At 40.7% G+C, this 27,717-nt stretch overlaps 3 protein-coding genes across 4 annotated transcripts; 1 reads left to right on the top strand and 2 right to left on the bottom strand.

Moving 5' to 3' along the window:
• Positions 1 to 2,554: 2,554 nt before the first annotated feature.
• Positions 2,555 to 11,964, bottom strand: ppm1la (protein phosphatase, Mg2+/Mn2+ dependent, 1La). Its single transcript, XM_066682184.1, has 4 exons — positions 11,083 to 11,964; positions 5,423 to 5,597; positions 5,171 to 5,332; positions 2,555 to 4,990 (listed from the first exon to the last, which is right to left on the bottom strand). The coding sequence occupies exons 1-4, from the start codon at positions 11,482 to 11,484 to the stop codon at positions 4,641 to 4,643; spliced, it is 1,089 nt and encodes a 362-aa protein (XP_066538281.1). The 5' UTR covers positions 11,485 to 11,964; the 3' UTR covers positions 2,555 to 4,640.
• A 3,507-nt stretch (positions 11,965 to 15,471) lies between these two features.
• otol1a (otolin 1a) lies at positions 15,472 to 20,359 on the top strand. The gene is made up of 5 exons (XM_066680178.1): positions 15,472 to 15,584; positions 17,865 to 18,338; positions 18,439 to 18,528; positions 18,963 to 19,034; positions 19,467 to 20,359. Exons 1-5 carry the CDS (start codon positions 15,560 to 15,562, stop codon positions 20,357 to 20,359), a joined length of 1,554 nt encoding a protein of 517 aa, XP_066536275.1. The 5' UTR covers positions 15,472 to 15,559.
• Positions 20,360 to 22,616: 2,257 nt separating this feature from the next.
• On the bottom strand, positions 22,617 to 27,529 carry LOC136707805 (stress-associated endoplasmic reticulum protein 1-like). Of its 2 annotated transcripts, none has more exons than XM_066682064.1 (4): positions 27,412 to 27,529; positions 25,996 to 26,103; positions 25,492 to 25,567; positions 22,617 to 23,421 (listed from the first exon to the last, which is right to left on the bottom strand). In XM_066682064.1, the coding sequence occupies exons 2-4, from the start codon at positions 26,074 to 26,076 to the stop codon at positions 23,381 to 23,383; spliced, it is 198 nt and encodes a 65-aa protein (XP_066538161.1). In that variant the 5' UTR covers positions 26,077 to 26,103; positions 27,412 to 27,529; the 3' UTR covers positions 22,617 to 23,380. The 2 variants fall into 2 exon arrangements, with proteins under 2 accessions (XP_066538161.1, XP_066538160.1); XM_066682063.1 differs by lacking the exon at positions 27,412 to 27,529 and adding an exon at positions 26,180 to 26,380.
• Between the last annotated feature and the right edge of the window lie 188 nt (positions 27,530 to 27,717).

The following is a 27,717-nucleotide window of genomic DNA, read 5'->3' as shown; positions in this document are numbered from 1 at the left end:
GTAGGTGGATTGGTGACTCAAAAGTGTCAGTGTGAGTGTGTGTCACCCTGTGAAGGACTGGCGCCCTCTCCAGGCCTTGCACCCAGTGATTCCGGGTAGGCTCTGGAACCACGGCCCCGCTGAACTGGATAAGTGGTTACAGACAATGAATTAATGAATGTTGCTTAGTATTAAAAATGACAGATTGTCACTTTATTCAACCAAAAATCAACCTAAATATTAAATAGTTTAAAAACGGCAAGTGAAGTATTTATTGGGCACTGCATTCGTTATGAGCTCCATCAAGAAAAAGCGCTGCAGAACACTTTGATGGATTTGTTGTGTGTTTGGGGACAATATTGGATCCAAAAGTATGTGTGAGCTTTGGTTTAGACAATTTAAAGATGGAGATTACAATGTGAATCGTAGCATATTAATAATTATTTTTTAAATAAAATGACAACTGTAATTTTTTGAATACTATGCAACTGTTACCATAATATGACAGAATAGTGGGAGATTATTGAATTACAATTATGCTTAATTATATTACCTAATATATGAGTGTACATAAAAGTGTATGAGTATGTATGTGAGAGTGTAACTGTGTGTATGAGTATGTGAGTGAGTGAGTGATTTCCAGGACAGTTCCATGAACTGTTTCGTATCTCAAAATAGTCCCAGGGTCTTCACTTTTGTGAAGTACACAAACCTCAAGAAATGTGTCGTCAAGATTCCAAAGAAAGAAAAAGTCAATCATTATAGACAGTGAATCTTAATCTTGTTGTAAAAATAATAAAAAAGTTGAAAAGCAAACAAATAGAGAAAAGACCATTTTCAAGCAAATGACTTCACAGTGAAATCCACCAATGATCTCTTTTCCATTCGTCCATCCGTCAGAAATATGATCTCTACCCGCTTCCAGGACTTTCTTCCCACATGCTGAACCCTGTCTGATGGACCATTTTAGAGCCACCACTGCCACCAAAACTTCTCTGGAAAAAAACAAACAGAGGTCGGCATTTCATCCTCACGTGCGTCCGCTGCGTTCCCTTGGATTTATCCAGACTCCTCCAGCCAGGTCCTCCACAAAAACCAGTCCTGTGCAGTTGCAGGTTCTCCTCCTTCCCTTCTGTGATTTGTGGTTTCTTTCCTCTGGATAGACGCTTAAAATGCTTTTCAAACATGAGATGACACAGCCTTTGTTCCCAAAGCAATAAATGGCAGGGGTGGACGTGAAGGACCTGCTTATTTTCTCGCAGATTTGTTGAGTTTTTCTCGTTGATCCAACAGATGCAGGAAGTAGACGAGTATCAGCGGTTGACATGGATCCACACTGACCCATTCTTACACTTTTGGATGAGCTTAGCTTAAGTGGACTGGACACTTCCACAGCAACTTGGGTCTTGCCTCTTGAAGCCAGAGAGCACTGCCTCCTTTATATTCGCCAAGACACTAACAGCTGGGTTAATGGTGAAGTCACCGTCGGTCACTTCCAGTAACAGACTGGACGCTGAGTGATCTGGTGCCACTTTCCGTAAAGCTACAAGAACAGAAGGTGACTCAACAGTACACAGGGCTTTAGACACTTGAGTTTACAATGCGGATGCTATTTCAGAGCTTCCACTCTGCACTCTCAACGTGATGGAATGCGTATCACTCGTGGACCGACAGGAACGCCGCCATGCGTCAACACCAGAGCTCTGCGGGTCAAATAAGTGCGGCGACATATGGCCGGGCTTCTGTCGCTTGCAAGCGCTTCAGCTGCACACTCCTGCACATGAGCTCTGGTTAAGCATGGGTTCGTCTCTCAGGCCAAGAGTGAAATCAGCAGACAAATTTGAACAGGTGTAGTGAGTAATTTGTCAGCATCTAGACTCATGGCTCCTAGTCCTGGAGCCCTTTTGTCCTGTAGGTCTTGTAGCTCCAGACTAATATGGAGACATCTAAATAGGTGTTTGGCTTTCCTTCCATAGTGAACCATGTCAGGCAAAAAAAGAAAAAAGATATCCCCTTTCCACAAGTCTTAATGAAATCTGTGACATGCTTTGGTCAAAATAACACAACAGCAGCGTTCTCCCCCTTGGTAAACAGCCCTGTTCAGAGTCCTCTTTCAGCACCTGTTCCTTTAAATGATAACGAGCCGCTCGCTGTTCACCCCGCCCCCGAGCGCACAGTAGTGAGGAGCGAGGAGCAGAAGCTCTGGTTTTTATTCATTGCTCTTATTTTCACGCTCGTTGTGTCTGTTTTGCTGTGTTTAACCTTGTCTTTGCATTCTCACATAAACCCAGGTCCAGTGCTGTGATTGGACAGACTGAGATGAAGGGGCGGGGCAATTCTAAAGTCTCTGCATTTGACATTAGGAGTGAAGCAGGATCAGAACGGCTGGTTTATTCCATGTTTTGACTCACGCAGCACACAAAAACTTTCCAGTTTGTGGACTGGTAGGTTTCAAGATACACATTCATTCATAATATATCCACTTTAAAGCTGTTGTATGTAATGTTTAGGGATTTTGAGACTCAATACAAATACAGTACAATTTTTATTTGATCTTACTGACAAACTCCATTTGAACAAGTCTGTCCTGAGATAATCTGATCTAAAAGAGCACTCGACAAAAGCAATGTCAGTGATGAGTAAAACAAAAAGCATTTTTATTCAGTCACTTGCCTCAAAGTTCCATACCCACATACATACCACAGAATAAAATGCCATACAGCTTTCAGGCAGATCTTCTCAGCATCTTTGTCAAAAGGCAGCACTGTCAGTCTCATATCTCACATGATATTCTTCCATGAGTTCAAAGCAAACCACATGGCAAAGAAAAATATAACATTATTTATGAAAGAAATTGATCAGCAGCAAAAAGTACAGTGTCTACGGTGAAGTCTGAAGCCCTGGTCAGGACTGTCTGAGAGTGCCAGAGTAAAGCTACAGGACAGAGCCCACTACTGTTATCACTATGTACAGTTACCATGCCGTCTACTAATAAACTACAGACAAAGCTAGAGTGCCTTGTTTCTTCCTGATCAGAGCTTTTATAGCTACAGTTTGCAGTGTTTTGCTAATGTTTGTAATGCTGTGATTAAATGAAAGAAACTTCTGTTTACATACTGTATATCACACCCATATGAAGTGAATGAGATCAAAACAACAACAACAGGAAGTCATACTTGTACATCTGTAAGCACTCAATGGGTTTAAGACGCTATGTGTAGTAAAATGTAATATTTATGAATGAAAAAAGCAAAATAGATGTTTAAATGTGTAAATAGTCTGTTTACTAACCTGACTTTAAATTTTGGAGTTCTCTATTTTTCAGAGCTTCGTTTAATGGTTCTGGATTCTGTTTATTTTTGGCTCTCAAACCTTTTTTTTCGTCATTACACTGATGCTTCCAAACTGAAATTGCGCAGGCCCTCAGACTGGACGGATGCTGTAGAGAGTTTTAGGGTAAAGCACCATTTTATCAGAACCGCTGAAGCTCTTACAGACTTGTGAAGCTTCAGAGAGAGACAACTGTTTGGTAATGAACACTTAAAGACGACGAGAAACAATGCCCAGAGATACACACAGAAACAGGTAGGAATTGTCATTTGAAGGCTGCATACATAAGGACTTTAGAGCACGCGTGTAAGTACTAAATAATGGAAATTTAATATAAGTGTTTGATGGAAAACTGGTTTGTATGCCGTTATTAAAGGTCTTATACACCAATCAGCCATAACATTAAACACTACACTCACTATCCATTTTTAACTCACCTGCCCACACAGATGCATTTTGTAGTTCTACAACTCTAGACCGTTGTCCATTTGTTGTTCAGCATACTTCTTTAGCTCCTTCTTCCCCTGTTCTTCAATGTTCAGGTCCCTACAGGACCCCCACAGAGCAGATGCCTGTAATTGCAGAACTACAAAGTGCTCCTGTGTGGTCATTGGTGCTGTAAGAGTGGACACTGAGTGTAGAAACAAAGCAGTCAATTGAAATAAATGGAACAAATTTTGAACAATTAGATTAAAAAGCACTTAGTGGACACGTTATTCAGTGCTTACACATGTGCTTTGCAGTCCTTCTGTAGCAAGTGTGGCCAAATGTACACTAAAATTCGGATTTAGTAATGATAGAGCTTCAGCCAGAAAACAGACAATGTTTAAAATACACCGTCCTGTTTGAGGTGTCTTTTCCCCACTAGCAGCAAATGTACTATGTAAAGCAACAATGTCTTTATGAATTAACTTAACCACAGTTTTGATTATGTAACCCATACAGTGGGTTAGTAGGATATCACGAGCAGCATCAGTGTAAATAATACAGACCCAAGTGGATCATTCAGGCAAAATTTGATTTTTAAACATTACATTTTCCTCGTTTAAAAACACTACGTGCACGGCCAAGGCTTTGTCATTTGCACTTATGTATTGCTCCTTCTGTTTTGTGTTCAAAAAACAACCTTTGTATCATTGTCCGATGGGAGAATTATGCAAGTAAGGGGGGTAGAAAGTTCAGAATGGTGTCCATTTGGCACACACAGGAGAATAGTGATACTGACCATATCCTTGGTAAGCATGTATGAATGTATACATGCACAATTATGTGTGTATAAAATACTCCCCTATAATTCTCCAATTCTCTCAGGTGAAGAGGTCCGTTGGCTTCTATTCCCCACTCTTTGCGCTTCCGCTGCCCCTAAATTTCACCACCATCACTGTGATGTTGTCGGGGCAGCCACGGTAAAACGACTGCAGGACAATGCTCTTGGCACCGAAGTGAGGCTCATCCAGCCGCTCACGGACAAATCGCACTGCCTCCTCGTTACTGAATGCGTCCCAAAGGCCGTCCGAAGCCAAGATCATGAACTCAGGCTGCAGCTTGTCTAAGTCAAAGGTCAGGATGTCCGGGTCGGGCACCACCACGTTCAGATTCTTCAGCGGATAATCACCCAGAGAGCGGGACATGGCCAAGATTCCCTGCACCCGCCAGGAACCGTTAAAACTGATGAAGCCACCTGGTAGACAGAAGAAGATTTCCTCTCTAATCATCTCTACAGTTTATAAACATCCTACATAAAAAACTAAGAGCTGTTACTTAATCATACAATGATGTCACATCAAAGTAAAGTGAATTCGCTCTTTTACATACTAGACACCTCCAGAGGAGGTCAGCACTGAGCTGTCCTCTAGTTTACCTGCTCTTTTGATCCTCTTGCGCTCCTTTAACTGGTACGGTTTATGGTCATGAGACAAAGCTACTGCATTCCCGTCCTTATCACACAGGACACCACGAGAGTCCCCCACGTTAGCCACGGTCAACTCCCGGTCAGACAAGAGGGCCACTAGACACGTAGTACCTGTAAAGTGGTAAAGAAAAACACACGCCGTCACTATATGCACAGTCTTTGTATGTTTTGAGCCTCTTGGCCAGTCATTCTCTGATCTACCTGCTTCCTCGTGTGAAGCCGAGAACTTCTCCACCATGTCTCGGTCCACAGCGATGATGCGCTGCTCCAGGATGGAGGCGAGGGACAGAGGACTGTCCTTCTTTTCTCGTTCGAATGCCTGCAGATGCTGCCTCAGAACCTCAGGGAGGTGAGCCTTTACGTAGTCAGCAGCTGCCTGCAGCAACAAAGAGGATTGACAAAGATTTAATGAGTGGGTGCTGCTTTTGGAATTGAATTCGTTATCTTGTAAATAATCATCCAACATCCAGTACCAGACCTCACTAAGGTTCCTGTGGCTTAATTCCATCCAATTCTATCTGAAATCAATAAATAAAATCCTGAATAAAAAATGCACTCATATCTGTGCTCCTTTTGTCCAAAACACAATCCTCAGAGTAACTCAACACTCGGTCAGACCTTGTAGTGCATTTTAGATCAATTTAGTGACAGACATTCATCCTTATTTTGATGATAATGAAATCAGAGAAGAAGGAATAGCTATTATCTGTCCTCCATAGAGCATAGATGCTTGGCTTATACTGGCTGCATGTTTTAAAGAAGCCTCTCCGTTATTGACAGTGAAATGCTGCGAATGCAGTTTTCACAGAATAAGCAAAAGCAAGAGAAGGGCTCTGCAGCTTTAGCTTTGAATATTATATTAAATAACATCTGAAGATCACGGTCAGCATAAATCGGTTTCTGATGCAGCCCTCAACAGAGCACACTTCAAACAGTGTTCACATTTGTAAAGAACCTGCTGACAACACCGGGGTCTCCACAGCAGGGTTAATGTTTTTCACAGTGCAGCGTCTTTTTAGGGTAATAAACATTTAGTGTCTACCATTTTAATTATGTCAAGGTAAACCCTGTGGCAAGAGTTTGCACTGCTGCTGCCTGCCCGTGTGTGTGTGTGTGTCTATGTATAGTTTATCTATATGTATCTACCTGTCAATTGTTGCTGTCCAATTAAAAATAAGTAACGTATGTTTGTGGAGGACAGCAGCTGTCCTTCACACTGTGTGAAAATTGCATGATGAATAAACCAATAAAAATTCTCCAAAATAACTTGGAATAAAATCTTTTTTTACAGTGAGGGCTTTGTGTTTCAGACCGTCTGGGACATGGCCGCCATATTGGATCAAGGGCAAGTTTTTTCAAAGGGAAGGTGGCCATGTAGCATATCAAATAATGCCAGAATTGTCTCGGAAATTGATTTCCACAATTAGATTTGCAATATCTCTTGTGGTTCAAAAGTTACAGGCTCAACCAGACCCTAAATGCTTCCTGACAATGCTACAGGAAACAGTGTTCCCATCCATTGTGAATGAAGATGGTGCATAAGATAGCAAGTTTTAAGTTGATATAAAATGCAACAATTCATACATAAACTCAAACTTTCATATTTCCAGCCATGAGTTGACACACTGCTCTTGGATTATTACTGTGTCCTCTAAGCTGGGGCTGTATGAACAAATGTCTTTGGTCATTAGAGAGAGAAACCAACAGATAGGGAAAAGAGAGAGGAGAAAGACAGAGCGAGAGCTGTTCATTCACATCATTAAAGCAGACTGCATTATAGCAGAGGGCCGCAGTGATGTAATCATCTGCTTCATCTGCTATTTTTAATGCAGTATTTTGTGGAGCTATCGGTTTACAAACTCATAAACTCCATTTCTCCAGGTGGCTGTCTCAGCCAGGCATGTCGGTCCAATGAAATAGACGAGGCTCTTCCATTTTTGGGCAGTAGAAGCATTACTGCCACTGCTCGAATCTATTTCTGGACATTAACAGCATTACAAATTGTGAATTACGAAAATAGAACAAGCCATATATCAAACCTAGACTCTTCCAGCTCTCAGACAGTGGAAGAGAGTGAGAGGGTATTTTGGGGGAAATGCTGTGAGAAAATAAAAAATGCATACTCTTGCACTGACCTTTGTATTTTTAGTATTCATTATTCTGCATTGGGCAGAGAGTTGTTTTATAGCCATATAGTATGCATTAAAATAGCACAGACTTGTTTGCAATTCCACCAATGGAATTAACATAACAACAAAAGGAATATGATTGGCTATGCTTGTATCAGTGATAATGTAGCATCCTCCTTGTGTGAAAATCAAGACACAGTACATTATCCTGATAATAAAATCTATTTTCCTATGATGTAATATCATTCAGAAATGTAATACAATTTTTTGCATGCAATGGTCAAAACTGCAATAAAACCCAACAATGTACTAACCTTCCAAATACATTATTGTCTTAATTATTGGAATATTTTTACTCATTAAAACAACTGTGGTCATTTAGATGGACGTTTCTTTTTTATTATTAATTTTGTATTCAAATAAAATGGGTATTGTTTGACATTTCAATAAAACACACTTAAAAATCATGTATTAGTTTTTAATCAAAGGTAGTGGACTTCAATAAGTTTGTAACACTCTGCCTTTGTCTTGCTTTGTTTACAGTCCTGTCCATGTGCTCTTTTGTTTGTTTTGGCTCCTTGCTCCTCCCTTGCTTAGCTCTAGTAATGAGTTGCACCTGGGAGTTTTCAGTCAGTGTGGTGACCGATTATTCCCGGGTGCACTTTGTCCTCTGCCATGTGTTTATTCACCCTTTGTCTTTCTTCTGTTCATTAGCTTTGCATTTTTTTTGTGATATGTAGCAAGATTTCCTAGTTCCTGTTGTTTTCACCTGGTTTAGTATCAGTGTTGTAGTAGCCATGTATCCAATCAATAGTAAATTAGTACATTTGCCCTTTTTCCATGGCATGCATTTGTTCCCTTCAAATGTATGAATTTATACACATTTAATACGACAAAGATTATTATTTTTGTCATCTTATGATATATATATAGTGATATAGCTAATATCATTTCCTATTATTCTATTGGCCTGAGCTCAACCCAGACTCCCAAAAACTCCTCCACATCCATTAGTAAAATTCTTTTTATGTACAGAGGATCTTAGAAAAAGCTCTTCATCTCCTCAGTGATCATTTAGGGCCCAATAATCATCATGGGCATGACTGCAGAACAGCAACATTTAACCTAGTTTTTCTAATGCCACGAGGAAGCCAGGAAATGTAACCCAAATCTTGTTTCATTCAGTCATTTTATTAATATCAGAATTTAGATTTGAGACCAGTGTGGATGCTCTACTTTACACATTTAACTATAAATCCTTGTTACATCTAAGATTATTTAGATCAATTTGGGTTCATTCTCAAGTTATACTTTGTTCATCAGACAAAAACACACTTACAGCACAAATAAACAGTTTGTTCTTCGCTTTTTCACAGTTAGGTACATCTGTCCTTTTTAGTTTTTGTTTTAATGTCTTTTACATCATATTTCCGTATTTAATATTGTGTACACTGCAGTAGTACCTAAGTGTCCCAGCAGGGATTAATAAATCATTATCTCATTTTAGTAATCTTTGGAGCATTTCTTTCAGCTACCAATTGCTACATATATTAGTCAAGCACCATTCAGCAGGGAGTTTTCTAACTTGGCTAATGGGTGAAAAACACAGGGTCATGCTGACATCAACTGATAAAAGTACAAAGTACTCTGCCCAATTTCTGATGAGACTGAACCTATTCCATTAAGTGACTTCCACACATTGCCTCAAAAAGGATTCATTTCTTTGTGTCTCGGGGCACAGGGGAACATTAAGGTAGTAAGTGCTTTAAAAAATCGGAACATCTGTGTTAATCCTGAGGGTATAGTGTGTGGAGGGCAAGTGGCAGATGTCTCTTAGATTGGGGGAGGGACACCATAATGGAATACAACAGATGAGTATCTGTGGGTGTGAGATTAGCCCTCTGAACAAAGCCTTTGTCCTTTAAATTTCTCTCTTTTTTGTTTTTGTAATAATCTGAATGCACAAAGACATTATACAGACCCCAAAAGACCTGCAGTGTTAGTGTTCTAATGCAGTCCTGGTTTTGGCATGTCTGAATGTTTTTCAACTCTAGCACTTTCAGTATAACACGCCTGGAAAGTTGGGAGTCAGCCGTCATCCCAAAGAAACTCCAAAATTAACATAACGTGAAACCTTACATAAAGCTGCAATATATGAGGGCAATAACCCATGAATCAAATGTCATTGTTCCACTGCATGGGTCCTGCTCTAATCGACTCGACTCTACACAGCTCGGCTCACTTAAAGCTTGTCGCTTTTCCACTGGCAGGGCTCCACCGTGAAACGCATCCAGTGAAGTTACAAAACCCTGTCTCTAACAGGAATCGCTGGATTTTCAAAAACCACAACAATGGCAGCGGAAATGTTAGGCGCCATTTACTCATTGTGTATTTGTGTGTTGTTTTTGTTTTTTGGACTGAACACGGCTCCGCGCCCCAGTTCTCGCAGATCAGTTACTTGTTGCACGTTCGGCTTTCACTGGAAATTTTCATTGGCCACCGGCCCAAGGAGCACATAACCCTCTTCAAAACACCTTGAGGTAAAGTTACGAGCTGCTGTTGTGAGTCCGATAAAAAATAAACGTGAAAGCTGCTGTAATTTAAGAGATTTTACAGCAGCGAATTTGTGCTGAATTTGAATGAGCTCTGCATTTCGTGGTGATTGACATGGCCAATCAGCCATTGGTCTGGCCAATCAATGCTCTGCAGGGTTTACACGTCACCATTTAGTACCAAGGCACGGTGCTGGGTGCTGGGACTGAAAAACAGGGGCTAGAACCAGATTAGGCCAGTGGAAAAGCATAAGAACCGTGCCGAGCCAAGTAGAGTTGTGTAGGTTCTATGCAGTGGAAAAGTGCCATTAATGTGATGTGATGTATGTATTGATACTATTACAACTGAATAACAGTGTCAGTAGATGTTATCCCTATAGGCTGAATTTGTTTACTCTTACTGGAGATGCATTTTTTTAGACTATATATGATGATATACTTGTATTAGTGGGTATTCATATTAAGCTGATCTCAGCAGAAAATGCTGGATCAGACATTAAGTGAGAATCTGATCCTGTCCTGTAACAAATCCAACCTGAAATAGGATATACGTGCATTGTGTGATGCCATGCTCTTGGATGCATTTTCTTCCTTGAGTTTTTGACTGGTTTTGAGAATGATATCCCCTAATATTTTTTTTCAAACCAAGGTTTCAATTCTGGTATTGGAAAAGACAAAGCTGATAAAACCAAAGAAATGAATTACAGCATATTACTACATAGCTTGATCTGTTCGTGTTATGGATTGTAGAAGAGTAGAAGAGATGGTAGAAGAGATTCAAGGGGTGACTTTTAGATGGGACATTGCTTTGTTAATGGTAGATTTTGCACAGTTCCTTTCCAAATATTCTGCTTCTTGAGACTAGCTAGATGTCTAGACTAGCTAGTAGGTGACTCTGCTGCGCCCAATAATGGTCAATGTCTAGAACATTAGACAATTAATTCACCTCCCTAGATCTCTCTCACTTATGTATAGTGTGGACAACATATTAGTGTGGGTTACATTTTGCTCTTCCGACAGCTGACTGGAGTTAAATTCCTACCTCATTCAGCTACATCACAATAAGATAAGAGCCCTTGGCCAAGACTCCTAATGCTACTTTCAAACACGAGCTCTGAATTCATAGCATGAATGTAACTATTACATCCAACTTTTTAAAAAAGTGTGTATCCCACGTCACCTCGCCGCCGTGACCGTCAAAGATGGCGAAGATGGATGGGTGGCTGCGGTTGGCGAGGTCAGTGAGGACTTCGAACCGGTCTTCCATGTGGTCACGGCGTCCCTGAATGGAGTACACGGCCACGTTTGCATCCCGGAAGCCCCAAGTGTTGGAGAACTCTGCATCAAGGGCGCGGATGCCCCCCAAACTTTCGTGGGTCATCATCATCTCGGCTACTTTACCCTTGACCATTCTCACGGCGTCGCGGCTGGACTTCACAATGGTCTTGACCTCATCCGTGTGGAAGAAATAGCTCCAAAGTGCCAGGCTGATACACAGCAGGAACAGGGTCTCCGGCCGGAGTAAGAAATAACGCATGATGCGACCAAGCAGAGACAGCAGAGTCATTGTGTCTGCTATCATCACACGCGTGGGAAATCTGAGGGGACGACGACTGGGGACTGGGGACGGCCGGACGACTAAGACGAATTGTTTCTTCAGAATTACCTCAGTGTCCAATTAAAGAGGGCAGATGGCTTTGATCGTTACACAGAAGACGTCTAAACAAAACCACGACTCCATTTTCATCTACCTTCATTCATTCAAAAGAATAACTCGACCAACATCCGAAGAAATCGCCGACAGTCGGCTTGACCGTTGAGCTTTCACGCGCGTCGTTGCTCCGTCGCGAAGGAGGAGGCTAACATTAGCGGCGAGAGCAGAAAAAAACGAATAAACCTCAGCCTAAAGCCACTCAGCGGCGAATATTCTGAGCCCTACCGACGCGTGTCACGTCGAGGAAAAGGTCGTTGCCTTTAGAGACTCGCAGAAACGCAGCCATTCTCTTAAAAACGGCCTAAAACGCCGACAGCGCTTCAGCCGTTCGCTGCTGACGTCCGTTGACTAACCTGCATATGTCATTGTACATCACAACAAACGCGCTCATTATTATTCAGAAAAAGCCCAGCCCCATCTGACGCAGCGATTGGCTATCCGCCTGTGAGCACGAATTATCAGCCAATCATAGAGCTAGAGGCGATTTGTCACTAACCAATCCTATTCAAAGTGGGGTGAGATTTGTACGAAAACGGGTGTTTTAACAATATTATTTTAATCCCACCTAATTTAGAGACAGCGCGCCTGCAGCCACGAAAAGCTCAGCCCATTTAACCCTATACGTCCTCTTATTTTCATTTTATAATATAATAACCGAGATGAAATATGAATAAAACAGAAACTCTAAAGAATAAAGAGGCTACTAATTAAAAGGGTGAGATATCAAAACGTGGATTGGGGCTTAAAAGGGACTGACAAAGCGTTTATTAAAATGTTAAGCATTTTAATCATCTCAGATTGGATCAAACTCAGCCTACTTAAAATGATCTTATATCTTGGGAAATAATTTTACAAGCTAGAATTGTGCTAAAATGAACTATATACACTACTGGTTTGCATATTTAAAATTTTATTTAATCATATGTTTGTGTAGGGGACTTTTAACTACACATACTTTGTCTTGGTGTCTTGTAAGAAATGTAACCTGTTGATCTTGTAATGGAGATCTTTAGTAGAGGTAATTTAATGGGTTAAATACTTTTGGACATCCCTAGTAAATATTTTAAAATCTTGTTCATCCTGTTCCAGCTCTGAAGAGATGAATTGTCATATTAGAAAAAGAAAAAAATAGTTTAAACTGCAGCTATGCAGCTCAACATGCTTGAAGGAGAACTTTAAATGTCAGTTACTATAGCCACACACTTACACTGACTACCACCATACTTAGAGATGAAATGAGAGACAGTGCAATACTTCCCACCTAAAGTGTGAAGCCAATTATGCTCCTTCGGATTCCGGATTATGGATGGCTGTGGCATCAACAGGAACTGAACTCACAACTTCCAATGATAGAGCCGTTTATTTATTTATTTTATGAATTTTACTGAACAAAAATCCAAAGTATATTCCGTTTACAAACAAGTAATTACCAGTCACAGGTTTGTCTGAGAACAACCTGAAAAATTAGAGCCCACTGAAAGTCGGAAGTGTGTAAGTGATCTTTCATTTGCTAATGGTCTGCATTCTGAACACCTGCCAGTCAGACAGTGCCATTTAGCCCAGTTCACTTGAGCCTGTTGAAGTTAATGCATGGGCTCTGTAGGGGCTACAGAGAAGGTGGGTATCAGAAGCTCATGTAACAGTCCATACACCCCTCCACACCCCCACCGGCTACCTCATTCTTCTCCCAAATGGCACCCTTGTGTTTATAGAAACAGCAGTAGCGTATAGCAGGAGAGGGCCACCACAATGTGTGAATTCAAACATGTGGTTTATACTGAGTTAACTCGGCTGAAACATCATTTTAATAACGAGTCAAACTGTGCATAATAATGCTCTAGGAAGTTTCCCAAAGAAATCTGCCACACCTCCAAAGTTTAGTTTAGAACTTGATCAAACGTTCTGCTTTTAACAGTTCAAATAATACAAAAATTCAACATGGAGTATTTTTTAGACTGAAGGACCCTTAAGATGTAGAATGTGTGGTTTATGTTTTTTTCCCCAGTGCTCTTACAGGGGGTAAGATTTGAGGTTGGAATATATTTTTTGATAATTCGTCTGTTGTTATTTGTACTGACTAAAGAAATACCTTGGAACACAATGAATAAAAAATAATCACATAATATAATATCACTATATTCAGTGATAGTGAATGTGTGAGTGTGTGTCGCCCTGCAAAAGACTGGTGCCCCCTCCAGGGTGTGTTTCCTCCTAACGCCCAATAATTCCAGGTAAGCTGCAGACCTACCGCGACCCTGAACTGGAAAAGCGCTTATAGACAACGAATGAATTAATGAATTGAGTGATACTGAGGTCTGTCTTCTGTTGGGCATTGCTCTAAGTGTCTTTGTTCAGTCTGCAAATGTTATTCTTTTGTATCTATTTCCTTTTCTCAGTAAAAGTTTCTTGATGGTTAAATACAGGGCAGTCACTCTGTTTACAACTTACCCATTTATTTTCCCTGAAATGCTAAACAGTTGATGAACATCTGTTTTCTTTAGCTGACTATTGGTTTTGAAGCCAGGTGTGGAGTGAAAAGAAAGCTTACAATCTCATTACAACCAGTCTAACACTGTATAAGGCTTGTAGAAGGTTACTCTGGGGGTCCTCAGCTATTCACCTTGATCCAACGTAAAAGTCACCAGTGCTGTATTTCTTCAGAAATGTTGCCATGACTTTGTTTTTGGGCCAATCTTTCGTTAGCTTTGATTATTTGGCTTCGCTTTGAGATACTGCCAGATGGTGTTGGCTTTGAGAACTCTGAGAACCTTGATTTCTGTCTGGCTTGACCCATTGCATGACCCTGTGCTTAATTTAAGAAATGTTGCTTGCCTACTTTTCTGGAAAGTCAACTGCGTGTATAGAGCTCAGACATTCTGGTGAAATGGTAGCATCAAGCTGTACCATTTGAAGGTGTGTAAGGTATGTGATCATTCACTTCCAGTGCTGTGTTTACACCACAGAGACCTGGCTGAATCCCTTGAGTTTCTGTTCCTCTTTCATCCTTGGGAAAACCCTGAATTGCTCAACCTTGTGCTTACAATTTTGTGGAGGAGAATATGTGTTTGATTTGATGGATTTTGAGAGTATTTTAGTGCTGGATGGAGATTGATTCACTAACAACAATGCAAAAAACAGTAAACCATTAAAACTGAACAAACATCAGGTCAAAGTGTACTTAAAGCTTTTAGCAATAGGAGAACATCACGCTAACACTCTCATATTAGATCTAAATCTACCCCATTCCCAAGCATTTGGGTCCATAATTCCGATGTTATAACTCTCAATACTATGAAACCAAAATGGTGTGTAGTTATGAGGTAGGCCACAGAGAGAAAAAGAAAATATACACAAAAGTAAAACATATTCAGACCAAGGAAAGAAGCTTCTACTGTTATTAGAACGTTGATCAGGCCATCCCAGCTGGACTTCAGCATCATGGCATGTATTAGGGATTAGCTGGATCTTGAGAAGCAGAATCTGACTGTGTAGAAATCGCCTTGGCCAGACATTAGGTAAGACAGAGTTATAAAGCTTCTCCACATAAACACATTTAAAGAACATTTCAGTGATAGCTTCTTGTGGGATCCAACCGTGGTCCTTTAATGGCTTCAAATGTACTGTATATATATAAAATCGCCACCTGTAACAGGTATGTCAGGTGTGAGCTTAGAAAGAGAGAGAGAAAGCCTGTGTTTATATGTGTAAGTGGAACTGTTTTCCCTTTCCAAGGTGTACGGGTGCCTGAGAACGAGGCAGACTGATACGATACCCCCTCCATAACATCACATTAGCTTCTGCTCAGGTATCAGACCCTCAAACCAATGCCAAATACACCCCACCGGACCCTGGAGCTGAACGGCCCCTTATTGGTTGGACCCGAGGGAGCGAGGAGGCTCAGGCTGTTAAAAGGTGGTGGCTGTGTGGTTGGTGAAGGAGGTGAATGAGAAGAAGGCTATTTCATCAAGGTAAGCACTCGTTTTAAGCGGGATTTGAACTTAAATGTATCTCATATTTGGACGTCATTATTGTGATATCGAGGATGTTTGGTAGACAATAGCACAGACATAACATTTACAATACAAGATTTAAAAAAAGAGTGCAAAACAGACTGTAGCCATTGTTATCTAGACACAGAGCCTCAGTATTTTTCCTACTTCTTTAACAGTGTTAAAATATTGTAATACAGCTGTGTACAGTACATCATACACAGCAAATGGCACTATAGAAATAATGGCCTTGTCTTATTGCTAGTAACGTTTATGTAGTTCACAAGCATGAAATATAATTAATTAAAAGGAGAAGGTCACTGAGAGTGGTTATATAAGATCTGTTCAGAGTGGTAGTGAATGGAACCAGATGTCTAAAGACATTAAAGCCTCTGAAAACTCTCTTACAGAATAGAGTTATTCTCAAATAGTTAGAGAATAAAACGCATTAGTTAAAATAAAATAACCTAAAAGATACACAGGTGAATTTGTAAAGAAATTAATAAAAGTAAGGTTCACTACAATGCTCCTTTTCATATTCAGTTACGCCAAAGTCTCCCTTTAAATACATTAGTGTAAAATACATAAGATTAGCAGCTAAAGCTTGCATATTATGGAAACACAACTGTGTTATTTTGAGCTAAAGCTCACCACAGCTACAGAAAAACAGAGTTATGCAAAATACCACTTAAAATGTGGTAAATTTCTATTTCTAATGATATAGTTATATATAATTTTAATAATCATTTTATGGAAACCAAGTTCTTTAATTCTTTAAAAAATGTTCAAGGAAATGGCTGACCATCCCCTAATAGATAAGAGAAAATCCCTAAATGCAGAAAATAAATCATGATTTCATTTAAAGTTAAGTTAATCTGAGGAAGAAGGATGCTAGCGTAAGAAGCTAATGCACACAGCATGTGTTGAAATGGCCGTGGTGAGACATTAGGCATAGAACCTGAATCCCTGAAAGGTTCTTGTGGGAACCACAAGACCAACCAAACCAACAGTGGTTCTTTAATGGTTCTCAGCTAACGGCATGTCAGGCGTGAGCTGAGAGAGAGATAATGCACACAGCAAAATAAATATGAACCTAGGTGCACCTATAATTAGAGGTAACATATTTTTATAATAAATAATGTTCTTTTTGTCAAAATTAAATTATAATCTTGTAATTATTCCTAAACAGTACAGTATAACAACTATTTACAGCCTTTTTATTAGGGATTATCAATGCTCTAAGGGCAGCACAGTAGCGCAACACATAGTGTCGCTGTCACCTAGCTCCCAGTTTATAAGTTCACTTACCACATTGGGTCACTGACTATAAGGAGTATGGTGTGTTCTCCCTGTATTTGCATGGGTTTCCTCCCACAGTCCAAACACATGGTAATACGTTGATGTGTTATGTCCTGTGAGGGACTGCTGCTATGTCCAGGGTGTGTTCCTGCCTTGTGCATAATAATTCTAGGTAGACTCTGGACACACTGTGACCAGAAAATGAATTAATGCATGATCAGTGATCCAGAGATAGTTTAAAATGTATGGAACAATGTGCAAAGGTTACATGCAAACACTACCCAATCTGAAATAACTTGAGCACCTGTAGATTTTGTTTTCTGCAGGGGCCTCAATCCAGTCCCCCATCAAACACAGAGACTGTACTAATGTTAAAACAATAACTCTCTGGAACTAAAATGACCAAATATTGCATGGAAATTAAGAACACTTTTACCTCATTTGGTGCAGTAATAGCTCCTCCTCTTCTAGAAAGTCTCTTGAAAGGTCTGGGCTAGAGAGGTATAACTCCACTCAAACAAATGTAAGGCTGTGGAGAAGTTTTCTGAAGTGATGCAGCTCTATCCAGGGCCTGTGTAGGAATTAGAGTGCTGTTTGTGATCTAGAACTAATCATCCAGAATTAGTATCCAAGCTCTCCAATGCTCTCATGACTGCCATCAAATCCTCACAGCAATGTTCCAACATGTAGGATTAAAGATTTCCTAGACGAGTATATTCAAAATGGGACAAACCCGTTATTAACATTCATAATCTGAGAATAAATAGTATAAAGAATGCTATTATACATTCAGTCTCTATTATTTTTGTGAACTAATATAAAATAATTTTTTATTAGTGATAGCATGAGACACTCAAAATGCTATATTACATTAAGATGGACACTTCATTCTCTTTCACAGTTCCCTCTTTTTTCTTTTCTATCCATCTCTATTGTTTACGTAATTTTTTCTATGCACAGGTTACATTCCTTTTTTCACTACTGTCGTCAAAATGTCCAGTTCTTTCCGCTCTGACATTATTTTGTTGGTGGTGGTGGTCACAGTGTTAGTGGTCTCAGCTTCAAGGAACCCATACAGACCATACAGACAGGCTAAACCTACTAAAAGACCTCTGGGTTCAGAAAGCCCCTCGCCAATGCCCTCTCGAGTAGGGGCTCGCCACACTACCACCATCGCCTCCATTCACTCTAGCACTGCGGCCATAGAGGAGACCACAGAGTCCATAATGGACACTTCCTCCTTGCACTTGACGGACAGCACCACCTTTGCCAGCGACCCCTACTCCTCTGACTACCACACCGAGCCCATGCTACCCCCTGGAGTGGGCCCAAGGAATTACACCCTGGACTACAACGAATGCTTCTTCAACTTCTGTGAGTGCTGCCCCCCAGAGAGAGGACCCCCAGGACCCACCGGAGAGAAAGGTTCACCAGGTCAGAGGAAGCAAAATACAGTGTACAAATGTTTTGTGCAAGTTTAAACACCCCTGGTTGTGTAAAGAGACCCTTCCATATCTTTTACACCCCATGTCAGGTGGTCTAGGGCAGAAGGGAGATGTGGGCCCTCAGGGGCCTGCAGGACCACTTGGACTCCCTGGGGCTCCTGGACTTCAAGGTGAAAAAGGTCAGTAAACAACATTCTCTGCTGCTGTTCCTCAAAGATCCCATAACAACTAATTCCCAACTAATTTAAAGTGGCAGTGTGCTGCCAATTACATTTTGGGACATTCACAGCATTAGCATGACATGTACTACGTAAAATACAGGTTAATGTCTGTTACAATTTCCAAATAAAATATAAGATGTCTCACAGAAGCTTCAATTATCCATTCTTTTTTCAGAATGTCTAAACACATCATGTCAATCAGAGTATGCCTATGCTAACATAGTATTACAATCCCTTAGGGGTGCAAGTAGAAATAAGTGTTATTGTAGATATAGCTTCTTATATTTTACTGGAATCTTTGGCATGAAATTAAGGCCTAGACTTCACGCTTCTGTGCTGGAACTCAGAGAAGAATATTTTAAGAATATTTAAAGATACGTTGGTTGTTTCAGGAGATCCAGGAGATGCTGGAGAGAAGGGGTCCCCGGGAATTCCAGGTCTTGCTGGGATGCCCGGAGATAAGGGTGGGTTTGCTTATTAATTCCCATTATGGATTGAATGTTTATAATATGTACATCTTGTATTTCACTGACCTTAATCACTTAATACTCAGTGATTAAAGTTGGTGTAGGGCAGTAAACAGTTATAAAATCTTCCTATTATCAGTATTATATCACTGTGACATACACTGAGGTTCAAAGTCTTTTATTTTAGCCCAGAAAGAGTCATGACCGACCCACAGTCCGATAAAAATCAATGTCATCTGCCTTTGGTATAACATCAGCTTGACATACAAGCTGGTAAATACAAATTTAATGATGCCTATTGGAATAAAAGTTTATAAATGTGTGTTGTTACTAACGGTTAACATAGGTGTCATGTAACCTCATGAGCACTGCTCTACAGTAAGTATTACCGTAAACTGTAATGGGTTTTCTCTCTTGTAACATCTCCAGGTGAGCCAGGACCTAAAGGAGATAAAGGAGACGTAGGTTTGCCAGGACTGAAAGGTGACCCAGGGGAAAAAGGGGACTCTGGGCAGAACGGCACCAAGGGGGAGAGGGGAGAGCATGGCCTTAACGGCCTCATGGGACCTGCCGGACTGGATGGGATGAAGGGTGAAAAGGGTGAAAAGGGAGAAAGCGGGCAATATGGTGGTGCAGAGAAAGGAGAGAAAGGTGATCAAGGTGAACCTGGGCCACCAGGAGCCAAGGGGGACATGGGCATCCCAGGATTCAATGGCAGTGAAGGGCCTCCAGGGAGTGTGGGTGAGAAAGGAGATCCAGGGCCCCAAGGTCCTTGGGGTGAGCCAGGTATAAAAGGGCCACCCGGACCACTAGGGCAAAGAGGCATGCCTGGTATGAAGGGTATGCGAGGATTGAAAGGGATGCGGGGCCAGCGAGGAGTGAAGGGATCCAAGGGCGAGCCTTTCATTCAGAAGCGATCGGCTTTTAGTGTAGGACTCTTCCCCAGCAGGTCTTTCCCTCCTCCTGGACAACCCGTCAGATTTGACAAGGTCATCTACAACGAGGAAGGCCACTGGGATCCCCACATCAGCAAGTTCAACTGCACTCACGGAGGTGTCTACGTCTTTTCCTACTACATCACAGTACGCAACCGTCCCTTGAGGGCAGCTCTGGTGGTGAATGGAGTTCGTAAGTTGCGTACTCGTGACTCCCTCTATGGTCAGGATATTGACCAGGCTTCCAACATGCTGCTGATCCGACTGTCCTCTGGGGATCAAGTGTGGCTGGAAACCCTGAGGGACTGGAACGGAGTGTACTCCAGCAGTGAAGATGACAGTACCTTCTCCGGGTTCTTACTCTTCGCAGATGCCACTAAGGATTAACCTCGGAGATTCCCTCGCTTTGCCACTACTCTTATCAGTGCAGTGGAAGCCACACTGCAATAAAGGATTCATCTTACTTAGTGAAAACATCTGAAATCTAGTCAATACTTCTAAGACTTTGTATTATGTGATTACAAGTAAGAAAATGTGTGATTATTCCTATTTACAACCTAGACAACAAAGCAAATTCCCCTCTTCCGTTTGCGTTCATTTAGAAGCACAGCAGGTTTTAAGATGGAAGGGTGTGTTTGAAGAAGCCAGCCATAGCTTGTTGATGGTTGAAATGTACATTTTCTGTACGTTTATATTTAGTTTGAATTACAACAGAAATTCATTTGTAACTTGAGCTATTTGGTTTTGCAGATATCGGTCACCTGAATTTAGAGTGAGCTCCTCCTTAAGTAATGTAACAGCAAAAATAAGTCAGTTTTTCCCACAGAAATAGGAACAGGAATAGAGCAACATCCTCACCTTTTTTCATGCGTTTCAACATTTGAAGCACTCTTCACCATCCAGACACCTCCAGATCCTTGCCACATCAGCAACTTGGGCAAGAGGAGACGAGAGGGAGTGACTTAAACAGTTTATATCAAGTTGGGGAGATCAGAAGGCTGGAAACCACCGGCGGCAGATTTAGCCAGATATTTGTGTCACTCAGGCATTGGGACACTGCCCCTTGTTAGCTCCACTAAGCTTTTCTAGGAGGTCTCCCTTCCAAGCCCAGACACAAACCTGCTTATTCAGGAATTGCATGTTCTAATGTTTAGGGGATGCAGCGGCTGGCTTCTTACACCAGTCTCATGATAGGAATTGCTAAATACATTGACTAGAATGCAGATGATTTCACTAAGCTATCAGTTTTTGCAGTGCACCAAATTTACTTGAGCCTCATAATGAATCACGCTTACTAACAGCAACCAAAGAGCTACTAATCACACGGCTTTGTGCCTTATCATCTGAAACAGATACGAGAGTACACCTTCAGGGATGGTTTTCCAAAAACATTAACTGTAGATTTAGCCTGAAAAGAATGTATATTGGAGAGGAGATATGTAGCACTGCTATTATACATATTTTCCTGCTCATACAATAATAATAATAAAAAAAAAACATTGCACTTCAGCTGTGTTGTTTGATTGGGTTGTAGTCATAAACATTGGTTCAGTTGTGCATATTTCATATAATCTCCATAATTATAAACACTCTAGAGCAGCTGCATATGAGAAAAATTACCAATCAATGGTGTTGATTTCAGAATAAGCAGATGAGCAGATAATATTGGTCTACTTTTTAGAATTAGACAGGATTTAACATGTCTATTTCAAAACATCACGAAAAGTCAGATACAGAAGTGTCCTGTTTGAAACATGATGACCTCATCGGTCTGTGTGGAGCAACGCTGGCACCCGTTTGCTCACGTTGACTAAAGGAAAGTGTCCACAGTTCTCAGATTCTCTTAAGGTTTCACCATAATGACAGTGGTGTGACCACAGTGGCCTCAATAACAATGTTTAAAGAAGCAGAGGGATTTGATTTTGGTCTCCATTCTGACTCACAAGCACATACTAATTCAGAATGAGGAAATCCAGTTGTATCCCTGAATTACCTTTGTTAAGGTGGAAATGCAACCTAACTACATGTTAATTTTATTTTCAAATACAGTCACAGTTTTGTTTTGTCACAGTTGATCCAGGGATAAGACCAAAAGCCACTTGAAAAATTGAGAAAGCAATACAAAGTTCCTGAGAAATATACTCACAAAACGCATCAATAACACTCCTCCATAAAATAGATTTTAAAACCAAAACCTTGTTTTTAAAGCATGACAAAAAACAATGTTTTTGATTGTGGGCAGCAAATTTATAGTAACTTATGAAATATTTTTCCGAGGAGCTTTAAAGGAACACTACATAATATTTCTACTTTAAAATCACACCACTGACCTGTAATACGAACAACAGCACCTCTGTGGTTGCTGCTCTGGGCTCAGCACAGCAGAAACTGCACGGTGCAACTTTAGCTGGAGACTAGGAAACCACCCACCTCCCTCCCCACGGACTTCACTGTAGTGCTGTAAAAATGACCTACACTAGGGAGCACTTCCAGCTCTTCAGGCGTCTGGTTCCATCCACCACTAATGTCAACAGTTCTTTGTGCCAGACTCTATCCCACCAAACATCTTTCATTTTTAAATCAATTCCTAAAAGGGCTTTTACATGCAGTATGCTCATAGATGGGTTAATGAAGGAAAATAATAACATACAACACATGCTCTCAAAGACATTTTATTTCAGGTTGAATGCCTCCAGATTCCAGTTGAGGCGTCAAAAGCTGAGGCTTCCAAATTTCTACACCCCTCATAAGGGTTTGCTGCAGAGCAATAATATGTGCCTGAGAACTGTAAATGAGACAAAGCCTACACGTAGACCAGCTAAGAGAACATCTAGGAAACACGCAGAGGCAGCTAGCAAGGTAGAATCAAAAAGAAATTAAAAGACACAACACGTGTGATTGAACAAAGAATCACAGTTGAAACAATCTTGCAAGACGTGGTCAAATGTGTTGTATTTCTCATTTGATTTGTTGCCAGGTTTGTTTTGTTCCAGCTCCTGCAGAGTGTCCACTATTTGGTCAGTTCAATCATTAGTAAACAAGAATCAGAAGACGGCCCTTCATTTTACAGAGAATACAAAATTACAAAAACATTTTCAATATAATTCAGAGGAATGTGAAATCACAATTAATACATCAGGATTTTTCTACACTTTGCTCCTACTGAGGGAATACTACATTGGAACAGATTGCGGATTGTGGTCTACAGCTGATTTCTCGTCATAAGGCACAGAAGAGAAACGACATGTTGATCCACCTCTGACAGGAGGAATAGGATTAAAGTATATTACACTTAAATTAACTGGACGTTTCTGAGAATGCAGACATTTTTCTCCATTGCGACACCAGGAGCAGTGAGTGGAGGCTGGAATGCTTGGTTGTGGTCGGACATCGGAGTCCTGCATCTGGTTACATTCCCATTCGGATGCTCTGGATAATCTGGAATATTGCTGAGGGAGGAACAAACAGAGCGCCATTAAAAGACAGGCAACACTGCAACTGTGGAAATCTGAGACACAACTCTGGAAGACCAAAGCATTGCGGTCTTGGACTTTGCAATACTTATGATAACAGCTGAGCTGAGGCGCCATTTCTAAAGCCATTGGGAACTGGACCTTTATTCCAACGGACACTGATGTTCCTACGTAGCCTTCCTTTCTTCAGCCACAGTAAAACAAGCCAGCTATCAGCTTTACCGACAAAGAGGGAGTTAAGAGATTGGACCTTCTTTGTTCGCTTGTTTCACCCTTCTGCTGGAATCAGATAAATGACTGCCAAACCTCCGGGGCAACAAATACCAGGGCAAACAAACAGAAACAGAGCGAGGGAGATGAAAAAGAGCATGGGCCAAAATGTCAAATGTCTTAAGCAAACAGTGTCTGGAACAGTAAACGGAGAGAGAAAAACGTGCACCGTAGATGGTCCCCGTTTGGTGTACAGCCAATGACAGTCCTGGAAGTGTTCCAAATGCACAAGTAGTGCACATTTAAAAACTAAGAGCCATAAAAAGTTCTCTGCGCAGTGGTATTAAAGATCAGTTCACAATTTTGGTGTTGTTTTTTTTATATGCTACAAGCGAAAGAAGCAGTCAATGTCATGGCTGAGCATTCCAACATTGAAACTGCAGTCTCAACAATGATATGATTCAGGGTTTCTGACATCACAAACCTAAACCAATCCTGTCAAATTTCATAGTTGGTGGGTCTTTCAAACTAGAAGAAAGTGTTGGAGGTGTGGGTGAAGGTAAAGGCAGGGCCTAAGTACATATTCATCCATCTGCATGTACTGAATGGGAGTGAAGTTACATCCAAGACATAGCATTAGGGGACTGCTTTCTTAAAAATAGTTTTAAACTATAATATTTTAATAAACAGAATGGGGTTTTAGGGCTTTATTTAATTATTATACATGGGCTTTAAGGTGTTTAAAGCCAAATTCAATTGATGTATGGGCTTCTGCATGTGTATCCAGTGTTTTACAATGAATGAAATGCCTCTCAGTTGTATAATTAATATTAAGCCATGTGAGCTAGCACATAATTGCTGACTAACCATGGAGGGTTATGAATAAAAGATTGCCAAAATAAGCATCTCATTTTTAATTGCATGTACACAAATGCAAAAGTATGCATGTAGATAAGCACCACAAGTTATTTTCTTAAGAGTCTGGCCCACTGGCAAAGACACTTATCTTGGTATATCTGCTGTCAGAATGAATCAAAACATCCGTGAGAGTTGCTACACCTGCAGGCTTTTGGTGTCCAAAAATGCTATCAGGCCAACCTTGCTGAAGAAAACATCCTTATCTTGTAATCCAAGGTTTCACTAAAGGGCAAAAATGTAGGAGGCAGGTTCCCAGATTATGCATTAGGAAAATAAATAGACACCGATACCCTGACAAACTAGCCTCCCTCGATTCTCTGTCCCAGTTCTGTTAGAACTCCACAGGGTTATTCTCAGTAATACACAGTATTACTTTGATTTGGAAAGTGTTTCAGATGTTTTGAAACTTTGTAGTTCTACAATGACAGATTGCTGCCCATCTGTAGCTTTGCATATTTTGTCAGCCCCATGTTCACACTGTTCTTCAAATATCAGGACCTCCAGAGGACCCACACAGAGCTAGAGGGTGGTGGCTCATTCTCAGCGCTGCAGTGAAACAGTCTTGCTTGTGTTAGTGTATGTGGATGAGACACAGCTGCGCATCTGAAGTTTTTTTTGGAATGTCCACTCCATTAGACACAGTAATTCTCAAGTCCTTTACCTGTGGATATATGACACTGCAGGGTTAAACAACTCCAGACACACTGCTGTGTCTGAGCCACCTCTACCAGTGCAACACACTAACACCACCATAATGTCACTCCAGCACTACTACCTTAATACCTGCTCTGTGGTGGTCCTGACAATTGAAGAAAAATGTAAATTATCAGAACAAGGGATGGACACCAGTTTGTAGTGAATTTGAAGACAAATGATCCATAAAGTGTACTTAAATGTACTAGTTTACTCCCAACCCACCTGATCCACACACAACAAAGATGAAGAGAGCCAGAAGCCAAGGTCCCACTGAGACTTTATCCTCGGTGGGGTTTCTCTGTGGACAAAATAAAAACAAAATATAATAAAATGTTATTTCTGAATAGAAACATAAGCACAAGCGTAATAGTGTACGTTGGCATTGTTTGATTTAATGAAGGTAAAAGCAGAAAAGATAAATGTACAGCCAAAAAGAAGCTGTAACAGCTTGAATTACAGGAATAAAGCCTTCCACCTTAAATGGTCAGCAAATACCTTAGGGTGCCTCAGGCATCAGAGTGTAACTGCAGCTTATTTAAGGTGGAACCGGCAATTCGGGAAAATCAAAGTTTAGACGCGTATTACGGTATTTTGTCGAATTGTAAGCATTCCAAACACATTAAATGTTATTTAAGTTGCACAAAAAGGAAAATTAACAGGTAAAACGGATTAGTCAACGTTTAAACAGGCTGTGCAGCGTTAAAGTCATTTGTAACGCAACGTTACCGAAGATTTGACGTTTCCTCTCTGCGTGATGTTTTTGCTGTGCTTCTCGTTGGCCATACGGATCCTCTGTTTTGCCACCATCTTTCCAGAAGTTCGGGAGTCGAAAAGCTGTAGGTTGGAAGTCCGTATCAAGCCGAGAAACGACCGAGAAAGAAGAAAGTTATCTCAGTTTATGTCTACGTACTCAAAAACACGAACTCCGCCTCCAACGGAAAAGCGTAGCTTCAAAGCCTCTAGGTCCAACCAGGCTCAGATCCCCGCCTCAAACGGAAATGCGTAGCCACAGAGCCTCGAGGTCCAACCGCATTCAGCTTTCCGCCTCCTCCAAACGGAAAAGCGTAGCTACAGAGCCTCTAGGTCCAAAACAACTCTCCGCGTCTAACAAAACAGCGTGGCTTCAGAGCCTCTAGGTCCAACATCAGATTTAAAAGGATTCTACACTTCAGAATTAGGCTTAGGGATTTCAAATGACACCTATCCTCATTCTGTGTAGTCAGCTATGTGTTCAAGAAGCATTAAAGGTGAACTGTGATTTTATTTCATTTTCGCAGTAGTATAAATTAACAGTAATATTGAAAGATAATTAAAAATAACAATTTTCTCAATTACATCAGCACAGTAAATGTACCTTTAATGCTTCTTGAACACATAGATAGCTGACTACACAGAATGAGGATAGGTATCATTTGAAATCCCTAAGCCTAATTCCAATCAGACTGCAGTTTTCCAAGCAGGTATTCTCAGGTATAGAATATTGGAAAAATGCAGTCTGACTGGAATGGCTGTATTTTTAATGCTCACCTGATTGGTTGCTTAATAATTGACAACATCTTAAACACATCTTTGGAGTGTGTTATTTGAGATGGCTGTTCCCTAATATTATATGAAAAAAATACAATATGTTTTGGTGGAGGAAATGATTAAAACGACCAATTGTTCAAGTGTATTCAAACTTTTGCACAAAACTTCATAACCTTTAATAAACCAAGTGCAGAAAAGAGTTCTAGAACACAAATGGGCAAAAAGCAGAGTGTTCTTAAACACAGACGAGGGCATGCTACCCATTCTAGAACAGAACTGTGCAGAACCAAAGTGTTCTAGAACATAAATCAGGGCATATATCGATCAAGAACACAGAGGGTAAACACAGAAAGAGTCTTCTAGAACACAAGTGCCCACACATCAAGTGTTCTCAAATAACATTGAGGACACACAAAGCGTTCCCGATCACAAGTGCGGAAACGTTGAGGGTAATAGAACACAAATGAGCATAAACTATTGTGGTCTAGAACACTAATAAAGACAAGCTAAGCATTTTAGTACACAACTACGCAGAAGCAGAGTGTTCTACAGCACAAGTGCTCACCCACTAAGCGTTCTAGAAGAACACTGAACAGAAGCAAAGTACGCACTCACCAAGCGTCTTACAATATAAAATTGTATATGAACGCAGCTAATTATCAACGCTTATGTCACCGAGATGAAAACCAATCAAATCGTGCATTTTTTTCATGCTTTTACCGCCCTCGTCCAGGTTCCCGGATGTTGTGCCTTTAAGCCTAATTATGAACGACTCTGGATTTTCTGGAGTCGACTCTGACTCTAGACTCCGACAGCTGGTGTCATAGGAATCGATTCTTTGACTCCACTGCATTTTAAACAAAGTTTGTATAAATCATCTATGTTTTAACCAGCATAGCGTCAGAAACAGATAGATAAACG

This window comes from Hoplias malabaricus, chromosome 9, assembly GCF_029633855.1.
Source record: "Hoplias malabaricus isolate fHopMal1 chromosome 9, fHopMal1.hap1, whole genome shotgun sequence".
NCBI lineage: Eukaryota > Metazoa > Chordata > Actinopteri > Characiformes > Erythrinidae > Hoplias > Hoplias malabaricus.
This window is presented reverse-complemented; position numbering and strand designations above follow the sequence as displayed.

Bases quoted from the DNA above. Each gene is read 5' to 3' on its own strand.
- LOC136707805 (XM_066682064.1), bottom strand. From the start codon at position 26,076: ATGGTGGCAAAACAGAGGATCCGTATGGCCAACGAGAAGCACAGCAAA. The intron at 25,568-25,995 runs GTAACGTTGCGT...TTTTGTCCACAG, and splicing joins GAGGAAACGTCAAATCTTCG to AGAAACCCCACCGAGGATAA. The intron at 23,422-25,491 runs GTGGGTTGGGAG...TTCCTCCCTCAG, and splicing joins CTTTGTTGTGTGTGGATCAG to CAATATTCCAGATTATCCAG.
- otol1a (XM_066680178.1), top strand. From the start codon at position 15,560: ATGAGAAGAAGGCTATTTCATCAAG. The intron at 18,529-18,962 runs GTCAGTAAACAA...TGGTTGTTTCAG, and splicing joins TGGACTTCAAGGTGAAAAAG to GAGATCCAGGAGATGCTGGA. The intron at 19,035-19,466 runs GTGGGTTTGCTT...TAACATCTCCAG, and splicing joins TGGGATGCCCGGAGATAAGG to GTGAGCCAGGACCTAAAGGA.
- ppm1la (XM_066682184.1), bottom strand. From the start codon at position 11,484: ATGATAGCAGACACAATGACTCTGCTGTCTCTGCTTGGTCGCATCATG. The intron at 5,598-11,082 runs GTGACGTGGGAT...TTGTTGCTGCAG, and splicing joins TTGACGGTCACGGCGGCGAG to GCAGCTGCTGACTACGTAAA. The intron at 4,991-5,170 runs GTAAACTAGAGG...TCTGTCTACCAG, and splicing joins CAAGAGGATCAAAAGAGCAG to GTGGCTTCATCAGTTTTAAC.